The sequence below is a fragment of the Scyliorhinus canicula genome, chromosome 2, assembly GCF_902713615.1.
Source record: "Scyliorhinus canicula chromosome 2, sScyCan1.1, whole genome shotgun sequence".
In the NCBI taxonomy this organism is placed as follows: domain Eukaryota; kingdom Metazoa; phylum Chordata; class Chondrichthyes; order Carcharhiniformes; family Scyliorhinidae; genus Scyliorhinus; species Scyliorhinus canicula.
Window position 1 is genome coordinate 276,754,040 of NC_052147.1, and position 17,589 is coordinate 276,771,628.

The 17,589-nt window shown below is 50.1% G+C and overlaps 1 protein-coding gene across 2 annotated transcripts in view; it reads right to left on the bottom strand.

Annotated features, from left to right (window-relative positions):
- Positions 1 to 17,589, bottom strand: part of si:dkey-91i10.2 (uncharacterized protein LOC555224 homolog) — a 213,505-nt gene that overhangs the window by 61,758 nt on the left and 134,158 nt on the right. For both annotated transcript variants that reach the window (XM_038790098.1, XM_038790099.1), the window contains exons 2-3: positions 10,938 to 11,151; positions 5,369 to 7,176 (exon numbers count right to left, since the gene is read on the bottom strand). In XM_038790098.1, coding sequence (XP_038646026.1) covers positions 5,369 to 7,119 — 1,751 coding nt within the window. In that variant the 5' untranslated portion in view covers positions 7,120 to 7,176; positions 10,938 to 11,151. The remainder of the gene's footprint in view (positions 1 to 5,368; positions 7,177 to 10,937; positions 11,152 to 17,589) is intronic.

Consider the following 17,589-nt stretch of genomic DNA (forward strand, 5'->3'; position numbering starts at 1 on the left):
GCTGGAGCTGCTATACGCATATACCAGGACTTTACAGTGGAGCTGGCGAGGAGGCAGACTGCCTTCAGCCGGCTGAAGAAGGTGCTGTACATCAGCAAGGTGCAGTGCGGCATTGTATATCCAGCTAAGTTGAGGGTGACCTACAAATCCAAGGATTTTTATTTTGGGATGGCGGAAGCAGCGGAGGAGTTTGCGAAGGCAGAAGGACTGTGGCAGAATTGAGAAATGGTCATGTACCGATATAGCCTCATGTAACTTTATTTTTTCACTGCGTGTTGATGTATGTGCTAAATGAGCCAACACTGTATATATTTGGACAAGGGAAGAGATGGGACTTTCATTTGCAATGGTGGTTCTTTGGGGCTTGTGTGTGTATGCGGGGGTTGTATGTGAAAGGGGATGTCTTGGTTTACCTGGGACTGGGCAAGGGGGAAGGAGACCCGGGCGGGGGCCTAAACCGGCCAGCGAGCGGGAGTGAGGTAGGAGGGAGGGGCTGCGGCCATCGGAGCCTGGCAGAACAGGTTTCGGTGAGTCTCGCCAGGGTGAAAAGTTGGGGGAATGAACCGAGGCTGGGGGGGAGGAGTTTACAAGAGGAAGTGGAGGAATCTGGGAGAGGGGGGGTGGGGGGTCTACAATTCATGGGTGTCATTCACGGTACTCTTTCGGGATTGGATGGCGTTGAATATTAGGGGGGGGGGGCGGGGGTTGGGGGGTGGACTCTATATGTCAATGGTGACCATAGGCGATTCCTGATTCCTTTTTTTTTCCACCTTGGGAGGGTTTGTTTTATTTGATGATTATATTGTCAGGTGGGCCGTTGTTTGGGGGTTGGTGGGAGGATGGGATCGTTGTTGTTGATAAGGGGATTGACATTGTATTCATTACCGTTTACCGTTTGTTGGTGGGGTGTCAATTCTGAAGAAAATGTGAAAATGGAGAATAAAAATATTTTATTAAAAGGTGGGCGACAGGACAGCCATCACAATGGTAATATGGAGGTCTACACAGGAGCCTCCGCCTCAGTAGTGGGGGAACAAATTTATCGATACCCACAGGGAGGGATCCAGATTAGATTGGCAATCAGCTTGGTGAGTATATGGGGGAGGCTGTGCAGAGTTTGGGAAACAGCCAAAGCACCTGTCAGTTACAGACAGCAGTCTGCCCAACTGCCTTAAATTGTGATGTGGAGATGCCGGCGTTGGACTGGGGTGAGCACAGTCAGAAATCATACAACACCAGGTTAAAGTCCAACAGGTTTATTTGGAATCACTAGCTTTCGGAGCGTTGCTCCTTCCTCAGGTGAATGAAGAGGTAGGCTACACAAACACAGCATATAAAGCCAAAGCCAACGATGCAAGACGATACTTTGAATGCGAATCTTTGCAGGGAATTAAGTCTTTACAGGTCCAAATGGAGCGACTGGGGAGAGGGACAATCCCAGGTAAAGAGGTGTGAATTGGCTCAAGCCAGGACAGTTGGTAGGATTTCGCAAGCCCAGGCCAGATGGTGGGGGGTGAATGTAATGGGACATGAATCCAAGGTCCCGGTTGAGGCTGTATTCATGTGTGCGGAACTTGGCTATAAGTTTCTGCTCGGCGATTTTGCGTTGTCACGTCCTAAAGGCCGCCTTGGAGAACGCTTACCCGGAGATCAGAGGCTGAATGCCCTTGACTGCTGAAGTGTTCCCCGATTGGAAGGGAACATTGCTGCCTGTGATTGTCGCGTGATGTCCGTTCATCCATTATCGCAGTGTCTGCATGGTCTCGCCAATGTACCAGGCTTCGGGCCATCCCTGATTATTGATCACAAACCCCTGCTAGGTTTCATAGAATCATAGAATTTACAGTCCAGAAGGAGGCCATTTGGCCCATCGAGTCTGGACCAGCTCTTGGAAAGAGCACCCTACTTAGGTCCACGTCTCCACCCTATCCCCATAACCCAGTAACCCCACCTAAACCTTTTTATAATAATAATCGCTTATTGTCACAATTAGGCTTCAATGAAGTTACTGTGCCCTTGGACACTAAGGGCAATTTATCACGGCCAATCCACCTAACGTGCACATTTTTGGACTGTGGGAGGAAGCCGGAGCACCCGGAGGAAACACACGCAGACACGGGGAGAACGTGCAGACTCCGCACAGTGACCCAAGCTGGGAATCGAACCTGGGACCCTGGAGCTGCGAAGCAACAGTGCTATGGGGCAGCATGGTTGCATGGTGGTTAGCATCAATGCTTCACAGCTCCAGGGTCCCAGGTTCGGTTCCCAGCTGGGTCACTGTCTGTGCGGAGTCTGCACGTCCTCCCCGTGTGTGCGTGGGTTTCCTCCGGGTGCTCCGGTTTCCTCCCACAGTCCAAAGATGTGCGGGTTAGGTGGATTGGCCATGATAAAATTGCCCGTAGTGTCCAAAAAAGTAAGGTTAAGGGGGAGTTGTTGGGTTACGGGTCTAGGGTGGATACGTGAGTTTGAGTAGGGTGATCATTGCTCGGCACAACATCGAGGGCTGAAGGGCCTGTTCTGTGCTGTACTGTTCTCAATTCTAACCACTGTGCTACCACCAGGAAGTTGTTATCGGAGGAACTACACCACCAATCCAATTGAGGAGGGATGGTACGGTGAGGTACACAAATGTTTAACGCAGCTAAATGGTGTTCCACCCAGTGATGCCCAAAATTAAAATGTTGACTCGCAGCTACATGTGGTGGCCGGGGTTAGACACAGACGTAGAAAGTAAACACTGTGACCAATGCCAGGTACAACAAAAGTTACCGCCAACAACCCCGATGCACCTGAGGCAGTGGCCAGGTAGACCGTGGTGGTGACTCCATGTTAATTTTGTCGGCCCATTCGCGGGCACCACGCTCCTACTGACAGCGGAGGCAAACTCAAAATGGATAGACATCTTAACTTAACAGTTAAGGCAAACTTTGTCACCCATGGTTTGCAGGAAGTGTTGGTTTCAGACAATGGAACAGCAGTTACCAGCCTGGAGGTCCAGCCAATGGCATTAAGCAGTGTGTACGGCACCGTACCACCCCCTCCTCGATGGGATTGGCGGGGTAGGCAGTGCAAACCATTGAAGCAGCCATGAAAAAGCCATGAATCCCTGCCGACCAAATTAACCCCTTTTCTTATTGCCTATCGAATGACCCCCACACCACCACCGGGGTAACTCCTGCTGAATTGCTGATGGGCAGGTGCATTCGGACCATGTTGGACCCGGTGTTTCCACATTTGGTGGGGTGTTGGAGGGTGGAGGCAAAACAGAGTGTGCAAAAAGGGCATCACGATTTGACAAAAACTGAGAGGACATTTGAGGTGGACCAGTTGGTTCAAGTAAGATCCCTGGGGCAGCCGTGACCTGAGCAGTTCCATTGACGTATGAAATAGATGTTCAAGGTAAAAGGGCGAGAAACACCTAGACCAGTTGAGAAGTAGAGAGTGACGCACAGTGTGGCAGTCCACCCCGAGTAGGCCTGTCAGTGATATTGCTGCGGCTGAAAGTAATACAGCAGCAAGCTCCGCCGGGTAAGAGCCCAGTAATGTCCCAGGGGGAGCTGGGGAAGTTATCTGCACGGACACACTGAGCGTCGGCCCAATAAGGTTCAAACCAAACTTACCCCTCCTGCGGGAGGAGCCGCCGGTGAATTATGACGCTCCCAAAGGATTCCCGGACCGACATATCTTATAAGGAACTACGTTGAGATCCATTTGTTGTACACTATTGTAAATAGTTCCATGGTTGTTTCAACGTGTTAATCGGGAATTTAAGGGGGACGGATGTTGTAGCGTGCCCCAATAAGGGGCGGGTTCTCAGAAGGTCATGTGACCTGTTTGACCACTCAGACCAGCGCGCGTGAACCCTGGAGCTGAGCGGGGATTTTCCTCGCCAGTCCCGAGACCGGAGTTGAAGACATCGGGGGCATCGTTATCATTCTCCGTACAGTTATGTTGTCAGGAAATAGTTCTGTCGTTACTCTGCTTGGTGGTCACCACTCCTACCAAGTTATTCTAATCCCTTTCTGCTTTCCTTCCATCTCTACAGTCCCCCCACTCCCCCATCTCGGTTCCCTTGTCCTCCATCCCGGACCTCTTCCCCCAATCTCTGGTGACTACCCCTCCACCCCTGCCCTCGTTCCCTCACCATTTCACCTGTCAATGCTTTTCTGTTAAGACCATCAGTAACAAAATAAATATTCTCCGCCGGCGGGATTCTCCGTTGTGTCGGCAGGTTTCCCGGCAGTGTGGGGCAGCCACAATGAGAAATCCCATTGGCAGGTGGCGGGAACGGGGAATACCGGTGCCGAGGGCGCGCTGCCGAGGAACACGCGGCTGGCAGAACGGAGAATCCCGCCCGCAGACTTTGTTACATCTGAATCAGGTAACGTTTTGTCAGCTGTGCTGAATTTCCTGTTCAGCTTTTGCTGTATATAACCTTAGTGTGCCTGAAGCTGTGGGCTGTGTGGGTCACTGGGTATCAATGCTGATTGGCACAATGAACCTGGAACCAGTTGTCCCCAGTTTGTTTAGACACTGAACTGGATTCACTTTTAACGACCAGCAGGAACCCTCAATCTGTTCTTCCTTCTTTAAACTCAAGGTTGCAAAATAGTCAAACCAAAGCCCTTTCCTCATTCCTGTGTCTGGCAGGCAACTTAACATAAAGGTGAGAAGGGGGCTGACAGAGACGCAGACACACACAGGCAAACACACATATGCACAAAGACATACACACGCACTCACACACACACACATGCACACAAACACACATGCACAAACACACACGGACCATGCAAATGCATGCACACACACACAAACACATGCACATGCACACACACACAAACACACGCACCAAGAAAACACATGCACACAAACACACGTGCACGCACGCACATACACACAAATGCATGCACATACACACACACGCATGCACATACACACACACATGCATGCACATACACACCCATGTACAAACACACACGCACCATGCACACTCACGCACACAAACACTTGTATGCACACACACACATACATGCACACAAACACACACTGACACACACATTCACACACGCACGCATATATAATACTTAGCTGTGTTTGTTTTTGTGTGAAACATGAGGATACATTCTTACATTTTATTGTCAATGGAAAACCTCCATGTTGGTTGACAGTTTAATTTAGTGGTTTGGAAATCCCAGTAGACCGTTAATATTATTGCGTCTGTCAAGAATGCCTCATAAATCTTCTGATGACCAGGGGTAGTGAAGAAAAGCAAACTGAGCAGCTGTTAAGCGTCAATTGGAAGTGGCTAATTTACTACCGGGTCAACTGGCGAAGGGTCATAGGTTGAGCTAATAGCTTGGCTTACCGTTTTTTGATTAGGTCGATGGCTGAGCCTATTAGGCCATCTTTCATCTGCTGAAACTTAACGCCATAGCCAGAAAGATCTGCAGCTGCTTCCAGTAGGAGCGAAGGACAACAGGACAACTGGGGCTCGCCTGCCATGTTCCTCTCCGCACAACCAAACTCTTGGCCAAATCCACTCCGGCTTGTCACCTCTTTCCTGCTCACCAGCTCCTCACTCGCATGGACAAGGGCGACGGTCTGCAGAGGTAGCCCGGGAGCCGGGCTGGTGCAGATCGGGCCCGGAGACGCACAGTGCTCTTCCAGCTTGGAGATGGCCAGGATTTGCGGGGCAGGTGAGGCCTGGCTGGGGCTTCCATTCCCGCTGGGCATGAGCTCAATCTGCTGACAAGGCCGACGGGGCTCCAAGTAACAGCAGCAGGGCCCGTGGTCGCAGCAGGCGAGGCCTTGGCATTTGGCCGACTGCCTCCTCTGTGGAGTCTGGTAGTCCATCTTAGTCAGCGACGGGCAGCTGCCACTCGCTGCCCTCCTCCCGAGGCTAGCTAAACTGGAAAAGCTCTTTCCCTTGCTCCAATGCATCTCAGTTTCGGTGCTTGGAGTCTGGCACCTCTCCCTCTTCCGCATTTTTTTGAACTCTTCAAATGATGGGATGTGGACTCTGGCCTTGAAGTTCCGCCTCCTCTCAGGGGCGCCTGCTGATGATTCCTGAGACACAAACCGATTATTTTCACATTCCCCCAGCGGCTCCGTGGTCTGAGACTTGACAACCTCGCTGCCCTCCTCCTTGGAAGGCAGGGTCATCAGGTTCGGCGTACTGTTCTGGCGCCGGAGCTTTAACCTCCTCATGGCTTCCTCCTTGATCGCCGCAGGGCTGGTCAATCTCTGCGGCCTGTGCTGAGGAACTGTGCAGCCATTTTGCAAAGGCGCTGGGAGGCGTCCTGCCATTTCAACGCAGCTCGTCGAGCACCCGGATGTGCAGTGCCCGCAGTTCTCCCTTCCCGCCCAGTCCTTCCAAGCAAGTTCCCCAAGCAAGACCTGAGGGCGGACGGGTTTGCTGACCTCTGCTGCCTTCTTGCTCTGAAGTCGCAGCTTTTCCTTCAGCCCCCGTTTGGCGTCGCCGTTCAGCGCCTTCTCGTTCATTGTTGGGAAAAGCCACTGTGGTACTTTGGCAAATGGCGGCAGGTGCCTGGCCCCTGGTTGCCTGGAACGGGGGCCGATGGCCACTTGCCCACAAGCGCGCAGCAGGCTGCCGATGTCCGGGGGCTCCGTCGAAACCTCGTACCAATCACTGGTAGTCCGGCAATGGAAAATGAACTCCCTCTCGACGGTCCGGCAGGGTGGGCTGAACGGCCGACCTTTCCCCTCGGTGACTGCGGCCCAGTGAAGGTTCTCCAAACTCCTGTACAGCCTGGCCCCCGGGCTGTCTGCCACACACGCCAAGGCCGGGGAACTGCCGGGCCCTGCCTGGCATAGGCCCTCCGCTGGCAGGAGGCAACACGCCGGCTGCACGGTGGAGCCCGAACAGCCCATCGGGACCACATCTTTCAGGGAACTGCCATCATGGCAACAGGGGACAGCCCGGCTCTCCTGCAGGCTGGCGGTGTAGGTCATCGCCGATCCCCTCGGGAAGGTGGTGCCTGACTCTGGAACAGGGAAACGTGCTGGCAGGTCATCAGAGCAGTAGCCAATGTCCATGCCGCAGAGCGCAGCTCCTGCTCCGGAGAAGTCACATGGTTTGGTGTTCACATCTGGCATCGGGACTGTGCATGCTGAAACCTCCAATTATCTATTGTGGAGAGGAGACTGAATACCCTGTCAGAGAGAGACACACACACAGAAAGGCTATTACTATTGTCCCTAGTGACTAAATTCAACACAAAGCAGAATGACACAACGGGCATAAACTGGAACGTATCTGGAAAAATGCTCTGAATGTTTCTTCACTCTCGATCACAATGTCCCATTGAATGTCAGATTTATATGTAGACAGATATAAACCACTCCAAGACCCCACTCTCGTGAATCTGTTATTCTATATATAAACCATCTAAACACCTCGTTTAGATTCCAGTCTATAACTCACTCCCGTGTATCTGTTATTCTATATATAAACCACCCTGAACCCCTCGATTAGATTCCAGTCTGTAACTCACTCCCGGGTATCTGTTACTCTATATATAAACCACCCCAAACCCCTCGATTAGATTCCAGTCTGTAACTCACTCACGGGTATCTGTTATTCTATATGTAAACCACCCTGAACCCCTCGATTAGATGCCAGACTGTAACTCACTCCCGGGTATCTGTTATTCTATATATAAACCACCCTGAACCCCTCGATTAGATTCCAGCCTGTAACTCACTCTCGAGTATCTGTTATTCTATATATAAACCACCCCGAACCCCTCGATTAGATTCCAGTCTATAACTCACTCCCGGAATCTGTTATTCTATATGTAAACCACCCTAAACCCCTCGATTAGATTCCAGTCTGTAACTCACTCCCAGGTATCTGTTATTCTATATGTAAACCACCCTAAACCCCTCGATTAGATTCCAGTTTGTAACTCACTCCTGGATATCTGTTATTCTACATATAAACCACCCCGAACCCCTCGATTAGATTCCAGTCTGTAACTCAATCCCAAGTATCTATTATTCTATATATAAACCACCCAAACCCCTCAATTAGATTCCCGTCTGTAACTCACTCCTGGGTATCTGTTATTCTATATATAAACCACCCCGAAGCCCTCGATTAGATTCCAGTCTATAACTCACTCTCGGGTATCTGTTATTCTATGTATAAACCAACCTGAACCCCTCGATTAGATTCCAGTCTGTAACTCACTCCCGGATATCTGTTATTTTATATATAAACCACCCCAAACTCCTATATTAGATTCCAGTCTGTAACTCACTCCCGGGTATCTGTTATTCTATATATAAACCAACCTAAACCCCTCGATTAGATTCCAGTCTGTAACTCACTCCCAGGTATCTGTTATTCTATATATAAACCAACCTAAACCCCTCGATTAGATTCCAGTCTGTAACTCACTCCCGGGTATCTGTTATTCTATATATAAACCACCCCAAACCCCTCGATTAGATTCCAGTCTGTAACTCACTCCCGGGTATCTGTTATTCCATATATAAACCACGTCAACCCCTCGATTAGATTCCAGTCTGTAACTCACTCCCGGGTATCTGTTATTCTATATATAAACAACCCCGAACCCCTCGATTAGATTCCAGTCTGTAACTCACTCCCGGGTATCTGTTATTCTATATATAAACCACCCCAAACTCCTCGATTAGATTCCAGTCTGTAACTCACTCCCGGGTATCTGTTATTCTATATATAAACCACCCCAAACCCATCGATTAGATTCCAGTCTGTAACTCACTCCTGGGTATCTGTTATTCTATATATAAACCACCCCGAACCCCTCGATTAGATTCCAGTCTGTAACTCACTCCCGGGTATCTGTTTTTGTATATATAAACTACCCTGAACCCCTCGATTAGATTCCAGTCTGTAACTCACTCCCGGGTATCCGTTATTCTATATATAAACCACCCTGAACCCCTTGATTAGATTCCAGTCTGTAACTCACTCCCGGGTATCTGTTATTCTATATATAAACCCCCCCCCCCCGAACCCCTCGATTAGATTCCAGTCTGTAACTCACTCTCGGGTATCTGTTATTCTATATATAAACCCCCCCCCCCCCCCGAACCCCTCGATTAGATTCCAGTCTGTAACTCACTCCCGGGTATCTGTTATTCTATATATAAACCACCCTGAACCCCTTGATTAGATTCCAGTCTGTAACTCACTCCTGGGTATCTGTTATTCTATATATAAACCACCCCGAACCCCTCGATTAGATTCCAGTCTGTAACTCACTCCCGGGTATCTGTTATTCTATATATAAACCACCCTGAACCCCTTGATTAGATTCCAGTCTGTAACTCACTCCCAGGTATCTGTTATTCTATATATAAACCCCCCTCCCGAACCCCTCGATTAGATTCCAGTCTGTAACTCACTCTCGGGTATCTGTTATTCTATATATAAACCCCCCCCCCCGAACCCCTCGATTAGATTCCAGTCTGTAACTTACTCTCGGGTATCTGTTATTCTATATATAAACCACCCCGAACCTCTCGATTAGATTCCAGTCTGTAACTCACTCCCGGGTATCTGTTATTCTATATATAAACCACCCTGAACCCCTCGATTAGATTCCAGTCTGTAACTCAATCCCAGGTATCTGTTATTCTATATATAAACCACCCCGATCCCCTTGATTAGATTCCAGTCTGTAACTTACTCCCGGGTATCTGTTATTCTATATATAAACCACCCTGAACCCCTCGATTAGATTCCAGTCTGTAACTTACTCCCGGGTATCTGTTATTCTATATATAAACCACCCTGAACCCCTCGATTAGATTCCAGTCTGTAACTCACTCCCGGGTATCTGTTATTCTATATATAAACCACCCTGAACCCCTCGATTAGATTCCAGTCTGTAACTCACTCCCGGGTATCTGTTATTCTATATATAAACCACCCTGAACCGCATGATTAGATTCCAGTCTGTAACTCACTCCCGGGTATCTGTTATTCTGTATATAAACCACCCTGAACCCCTCGATTAGATTCCAGTCTGTAACTCACACCCGAGTATCTGTTATTCTATATATAAACCACCCTGAACCCCTCGATTAGATTCCAGTCTGTAACTCACTCCCAGGTATCTGTTATTCTATATATAAACCACCCTGAACCCCTCGATTAGATTCCAGTCTGTAACTCACTCCCAGGTATCTGTTATTCTATATATAAACCCCCCCCCCCCCCGAACCCCTCGAGCAGATTCCAGTCTGTAACTCACTCCCAGGTATCTGTTATTCTATATATAAACCACCCTGAACCCCAGATGGGTTTTTATGACAATTGATGATAATGAATCTGTGGAATTCGCCACCCCAGATTGCGGTGGATGCTAGGACAGCGAGTACATTTAAGGAGGAGTGAGACAGGTTTTTATTTGGTAATGGATTGAAGGGTTACGGAGAATGGACAGGGCGGTGCAGACGAGGCCAGGGTGAGATCAGCTACGAGCGTATTGAACAGTGGAGCAGGCTCGAGGGGCTAAATTGCCGACTCCTGCTCCTAGTTCTTATATTCTAAGAAAGAACTATTCTGTCAAATTCCACCTGCCAGCTCTTGATCTGTAGCCCTGTGGGTAACAGCACCTCAAGCACCAATCTGGTGTTCTTGATTAATCAGGGGTTATGGGGAAAAGACAGGAGAATGGGGATAAGGAACATAGCAGCCATGATCGAGTGGCGGAGCAGACTTGATGGGCCGAATGGCCTAATGCTGCTCCCATATCTTATGGTCTTTGGAGCAGCTTCATGACCATCAAAGGCTAGCTTTATAATCCAGATTTATGAATTGAATTTTACATTCCTCAACAATCCATGGTGGGATTTGAACTCACATCCCCTGCCCTGTATCACTACCACTATCCCACCATCTCTCCAGAGCAACTCACCCCATTTTCTTTGAGTCTGTCCGTTAGATCCTGTCCTGCGAATGTGGCCTCCTCAGGTCAGTGGTTGCACCTTGAAGGTGGTTCTCAATAAAGCTTCCTCGCTTCTGAGGAAGTTGCTGAGCTCGATGGGTAGACACCACACGCTTATGTTTCACCAGAAATAAAAGCACTCGATCCAAGTCAGCAGAAATGTAAGGTTAGAGTTTCAGGCAACCTGGAAGAGTGGGTGTAAAGGATAAAACTGAGACTTTGTTTCACAAACAAACTGAACCAGGACACTCAACTCTTTAAGCTTTCACGCAAACGGCTCATTCAGGGGAGGTGACAGCATTAAGCACCCCTTGTAAACACCAAAGTCCTTGTGTCCACGGGGTCTTTGTTAACCCTTTGAGTATTGCAGAGGGGTGGAATTGACAAGAGGTGACGTTTTGCGATACTTCTATGAAGTCTCGGCTGGACCACTCTTCGATACCCGCACACAATTGTGATCTCCATGTGACAAAAAGTATATAGAAGCATTGTAGAAGGGGCAAGATTAATTACAAGGGTTGTTATAATCGCCGTAGAGATTAACAATATTTAAAAAGAAATTTGAACTTTCCGTTCATAGCTGCAAAAATGACACGCAAATGTTTCACGTTTTAAAACGTTTACAGTAACAAATGACTTGAAAAGCACTATTGATTAAATGTTATTTTCCTTTTGTAGGCAAATTATACATTAAACTGCAGAGAGGAATTTTTCCCTTTAATACTTATCACCCATCACACTCCCCATAGAATGACAGTCCTTTTAGCAAACAGTTCGCAGTTGCTCCCAGGTTACAATGGGTCCCCGTATTCCTGTTTCGCTGAGTAGTAGCTTCAAGTGACATTCTCCAGGTGTTTTCCTCAGTTGTCTATGTTTCTTCAATCCACCAGCAGCGGTAAAGTCTGCTCTGATAACTCTTCTTCCCCTGGCTATGCCGCAACAAATCTCTCGGAATCATTAGAAGGCTGCAGAATGTATCTCTTCGACTTGAGGCCACCTGCGTCCCGTATCAGGCTGTGGTAGCTCACAAAGTCAAGCAGCCTTCTTCCTCTGTTGACCACACAGTCTGTCTGTGATATTCATTGATTTGTAGGGAAGCCTGTAACCTGATCTCAAGAATGGCTTCCTCTGCTTTCCCCCATGACAATGTGAAACCTTGCATCTTGGTAGAAATGCTAATTAGCTATCCTTGAGCCCAGCTCTTTCTCGTCCTGGAATTAAATGGACAGTTTGCAGCACAACCTCTTACAGCCCAATACCTACAACACCTTTCTGGGCCTTTGGGAGACTCAGAATCTTGTCAATGTAAACTCAAAGGCCGCTACTACTGTTCCTAAATGTAAATACCTTGCACCTTCTGAGTAAAACAATCCAAGCCTTCCTTTGATCTCGAACAATCAAACCACCAAGCCTTACTCTTAGGCAGACAGCAGAGCAAGTCACATGTCCTGCCCTTCATTTACCCAGATTTAAAGATACAGTCCCAAAAAATCATAATACCAGAACTGAGGCGTTCTAAATTTCGGGACAGATTGAAGTGGCTGGGGACTCCAGCTTTTTGAGCCAAGAGAAGGTGGAGGGGGTTGAGCTAATTGACGCCTTTAAGACAATAAGAGGGTTTGTTTAAGTGGACATAGGGAAGGTATTCCCCACATGTGGGGATGACCAGAACAGGAGGTCACAAATATGAGACAACAGGCCACAAATAGGGAATCCAGGGGCCACAGGGAGGAGAGGATGTAGAACTCACTACAACAGGAGTTGTTGAAGCTATTGGAATCGATGCATTTAAGGGGAAACTAGATGAGATAAAAAAAAGGAATAGAGAGAGAAGGGTTTTAGCTTAGCTGCAGTGGGAGGGGGCTCGTGTGGAGCATGGACCAGTTGGGCTAAACAACCCTTTTCTGTGGTGAACGTTGAATGGAATGTGGACAGATTCTGATCAAGTGGCCAATCGCTGGGCTGTGCTGAGTTACCTGCTCTCAGTCCGTTGGGGTGTCACAGAGGGGAGCCTCATAGATGGAGGGGCTGGGGAGTAGGATTCTTTGTGAGTGGAATCAAGGGATAAACGGGAAGGTGGAATTGAGGTAGAAGATTATGTGTGAATCTGTTCAAAGGCGGAGCCGGCCCATGGAGGGGTATTGCTTGACCAACTCCGGCTCCTAGTTCCTGTGTTCGTATATTCCTCAATCAGCCAAGATATTACCTTTCCTGACCTCTATCCTGTCATGCTTCTTGGAACGAGTGTGTTCACGTCTCATTCATGTGGTGTCACTGCAAGAGTTAAGGATTCAGTTCTAACTAACTGCCACGCAAGAGTTGAGGGTTCAGCTCTCTGATGGGGAGGTGGCCCAGTTTTGTTTTGCTGGTGGTCACTGCCTATTGGAAGCGGATTCCTGTTTTATTGTTTGAAATTTGGTATTCTTGCATTTGTCCCGATGAGTGCAAGAGGCAAAACTTCGGCACGATGTCCGTCTTTTCAGCAAGTTCTGCGCTACCTGGTGACTATATGAATTTCCTGTTTGTTAAGGTAATTGGCAAAAGAACCGGGTAGAAAATGAGGAGAATTATTTTAGCAGCAGTGTTGTGATGGGGAACGGGCGGAATTAGATTGAATTGGAAATTCCAAAAGGCAATTGGATAATTACTTGAATATTGCGAGGCTACAGGAGAAAGAGTACATGACAACCCTATTCGTGACAAATACATGAATAGGATGGGAATAGAGGGATACGGACCACGGAAGTGTAGAAGATTTTAGTTTAGACGGGCATCATGGTCGGCACGGGCTTGGAGGGCCGAAGGGCCTGTTCCTCTGCTGTACTTTTCTTTGTTCTTTGAATCGGACTAATTGAATAGCTTTGACAAAGGGTCATCTGGACTCGAAACGTCAGCTCTTTTCTCTCCCTACAGATGCTGCCAGACCTGCTGAGATTTTCCAGCATTTTCTCTTTGGTTTCAGATTCCAGGATGCGCAGTCATTTGCTTTTATCCAGGGCTAATTGAATAGCTCTTTCAACGGGCAGGTACATGAACAATGGGTTGAATGGCCTCCTTCTGTAGTGTACCATTCTATGATTCGACCTCCCAGGCCGCCAACCTGTGGACAGCACGGTAGCATTGTGGATAGCACAATCGCTTCACAGCTCCAGGGTTCCAGGTTCGATTCCGGCTTGGGTCACTGTCTGTGCGGAGTCTGCACGTCCTCCCCCTGTGTGTGTGGGTTTCCTCCGGGTGCTCCGGTTTCCTCCCACAATCTAAAGATGGGCAGGTTAGGTGGATTGGCCATGATAAATTGCCCTTAGTGTCCAAAATTGCCCTTAGTGTTGGATGGGGATGGGGTGGAGGTGTTGACCTTGGGTAGGGTGCTCTTTCCAAGAGCTGGTGCAGACTTGATGGGCCAAATGGCCTCCTTCAGCACGGTAAAATCTGTAAACCACCGCCACCTAGAAGGACAAAAGCATTAAGTGTTTGGGAACGCCACTACCTGTAAGTTCCCCACCAATTCATAATGCCAAAGTACAAAGGGATCTGGGAGTGCTAGTCGAGGATTCCCTAAAGGTAAACATGCAGGTTGAATCTGTGATTAAGAAAGCGAATGCAATGTTGTCATTTATCTCAAGAGGGTTGGAATATAAAAGCAGCGATGTGCTACTGAGCCTTTATAAGGCTCTGGTTAGGCCCCATTTGGAGTACTGTGTCCAGTTTTGGGCCCCACATCTCAGGAAGGACATACTGGCACTGGAGCGTGTCCAGCCGAGATTCACACGGATGATCCCTGGAATGGCGGGTCTAACATATGATGAACGGCTGAGGATCCTGGGATTGTATTCATTGGAGTTTAGAAGGTTAAGGGGAGATCTAATAGAAACTTACAAGATAATACATGGCTTAGAAAGGGTGGACGCAAAGAAACTGTTTCCGTTAGGCGAGGAGACGAGGACCCGTGGGCACAGCCTTAGAATTAGAGGGGGTAAATTCAGAACAGAAATGCGGAGACATTTCTTCAGCCAGAGAGTGGTGGGCCTGTGGAATTCATTGCCGCGGAGTGCAGTGGAGGCCGGGACGCTAAATGGCTTCAAGGCAGAGATAGATAAATTCTTGATGTCGCGAGGAATTAAGGGCTACGGGGAGAATGCTGGTAGGTGGAGTTGAAATGCCCATCAGCCATGATTGAATGGCGGAGTGGACTCGATGGGCCGAATGGCCTTACTTCCACTCCTATGTCTTATGGTCTTATGGTCTTAAGACACACACCATCCTAACTCGGACGTAGGGACATGATTCACCCAAAAAATGACGAAGGGCGTGATTCTCTGGCCTCGCTGCACCCTCGCTGGAGTGAAACAAGACCAGTGAATACCAGGAGGGGCAGAAACGAGACCCGGGGCAGGCGGCAAACGGTTTGCGAGGCGAATGGCCCGCTCCCCTCGACAAAATGGGAATATCACTGTCGTGTAGCAAGAAGCTAATTTTCACCACTTACGCCCCATTGCCATACAATTAACGAGAGCCAGCCTTTATCTAATGGCCTCCCCCAGCAAGTGGTCACGCCGGCGCCAATTAGCACTCCTTCTGAAGACTGTGAATCTGATGGAAGGGGAGCCGAGGAGTTGAGTAGCCATCTTTGCTCATGGGCAAAGCCCAGTGCTCGGGGGTGGGATGGGGGAACCCTTGCCTGGGGGTGGTGCTGGGGCCACCCTTTGCCAGGGTGGGCTGCCATGGGAGTGTGAGGGGGGTGTTGGAGGGGTGGAGCTGAGGGGGGGGGGGCAACCAGGGGGAAACCACCATGCCAACTCTTGGTACCCATTCCGGGGGCAACTCCTGTTCCTACCTGGCTGATCCACCGGCCACCCATAAGCCTCACCGACCGCTGAAGCCTCTGGCCGCACGGCTGAAGGCTGTCGTTGATAGGGAATTGGCAATTGTGGTTAAGTGAGCACTTCACACAGGCCAAGTGGATACCCGTGGGTGTGCGGGACATGTAACATGTGGGAGTCATTGCCTAGCATCCCAATTACACCTTGATGCCGACACACTGCCTAAATACTGCGGGAGGCAACAGCACACATTCAGCAGCCAACATTCGAACGCCCAGTGATCCTCGATGTGTCTGGCCCTCCCAGCTCTAACTATGTCTAGGATGCCCATCAGAGGTGGAGGCAGCCAGCTGCTGACCTTATCCCGTGGTGGGCATCCTCTGGGGGCTCTGGGTCCAGGGGGCCTCCGCTCACTTGTCAGTGGCACATGCACAGCTGTGCCGCCCTGTCCCGTGTGCAGACTGTCAGACGTGGACTCATCAGAGGTTTGTGCCCCGTTGCCCCTGCGTCATCTGGCTGTGCCAGCCCTGGCAGTTCCCCATTGTCTGCACCATCGTGTCGACGCCCTCGGCGATGCTCCTCAGTGACAGGGCCATGCTCTGCCCCACCTCAGCAATGCCCGCCTGCGACGGGGCCATGCTCTGCCCCACCTCAGCAATGCCCGCCTGCGACTGGGACAAGCTCTGCCCCGCCTCAGCAATGCCTGCCTGCGACTGGGACAAGCTCCGCAGTGTCTCGGCCATGCCCATCTGAGAGTGGGACATGTCCTGCAGAACCTCAAGGTCAGCCTGGTGCTGGGTCACATCCCCCAGCGAGGTGGACATTCTACCGAGACCCTCGGTCATGGCCGTCATCAACTGCGTGACTCCTTGGACACCTTCATCATGATCCCAACGTCATGCACCAGGCTCTCCACTGCCGTTGCCACCCTAGCAGCGTTGGCCTCAGTGCCAAGCATTGCTGGTGACATCTCCTGTGCCCGTAGCCTCTGGGACTTCGCCAAGCGGCTATGGATCTGCTGGAGTGATGCTGACATCGCCCTCTGAATGTTCCGGCTGCTCCCTAACGTCTCCATCAGCTCCGGATGACCTCTTCCACAGGCTCAGCATCAGGCTGGGACCCAGCTGGGTCCTGGGATCCAGCAGCCCTCCGACCGCTGTCTCGCCTGGGGGGTCCTGCCTCCACCAGATGTGCATCAGCAGCTGTGTGGTGCCCTCTAGATTGTGCCCCAGAAGCCTGACCACTAATGTTTCCCACCGAGGTGCGTGTATCTGCGCTGGTGGAGAGGGGGGCAGGGGGATGACAACTGCGACGCGACTGTTACTGCGCATCCTCTTCTGAGGTGGTCTCATGGGGGGCCGGAGAGGTTGCCACCCGGGATGGGTCGGTGCCGTCGGCTGGAGGACCTGTGGGAGAATGGACATGTGGTCAGTGGGAGGGATGGGTCAGTCTGTAAGGCAATAACAACTCACGTTTGACAGGTCCTCCAGGTGGAGCCCACTGGTTCCTCGTCTCTGTGGCTTCCACCAGCCTCTGCCTTAGTGACCGCCCTGTCCTCGCCCACCCCAGTCACGTCCAGGGCCCGCTCCCCGAAGGAGGTGAAGATTCTCACGTCCGGCACACCAGTGCCAGTCTGGACCCTCTCCCGGCGATTGTGGGAGAGCTTTCCCTGAGGAGACACAGGGAGGACCTCAATAGCCACAGTGTGGTTCACTGTGGTGGTGGCGGAGGGGGGGAGGTGTGAAGGAAGTGTTGGAGCGGGGCTGAAGGGAGAGGGGGGCAGGAGGGAGGGTTGTGGGTCA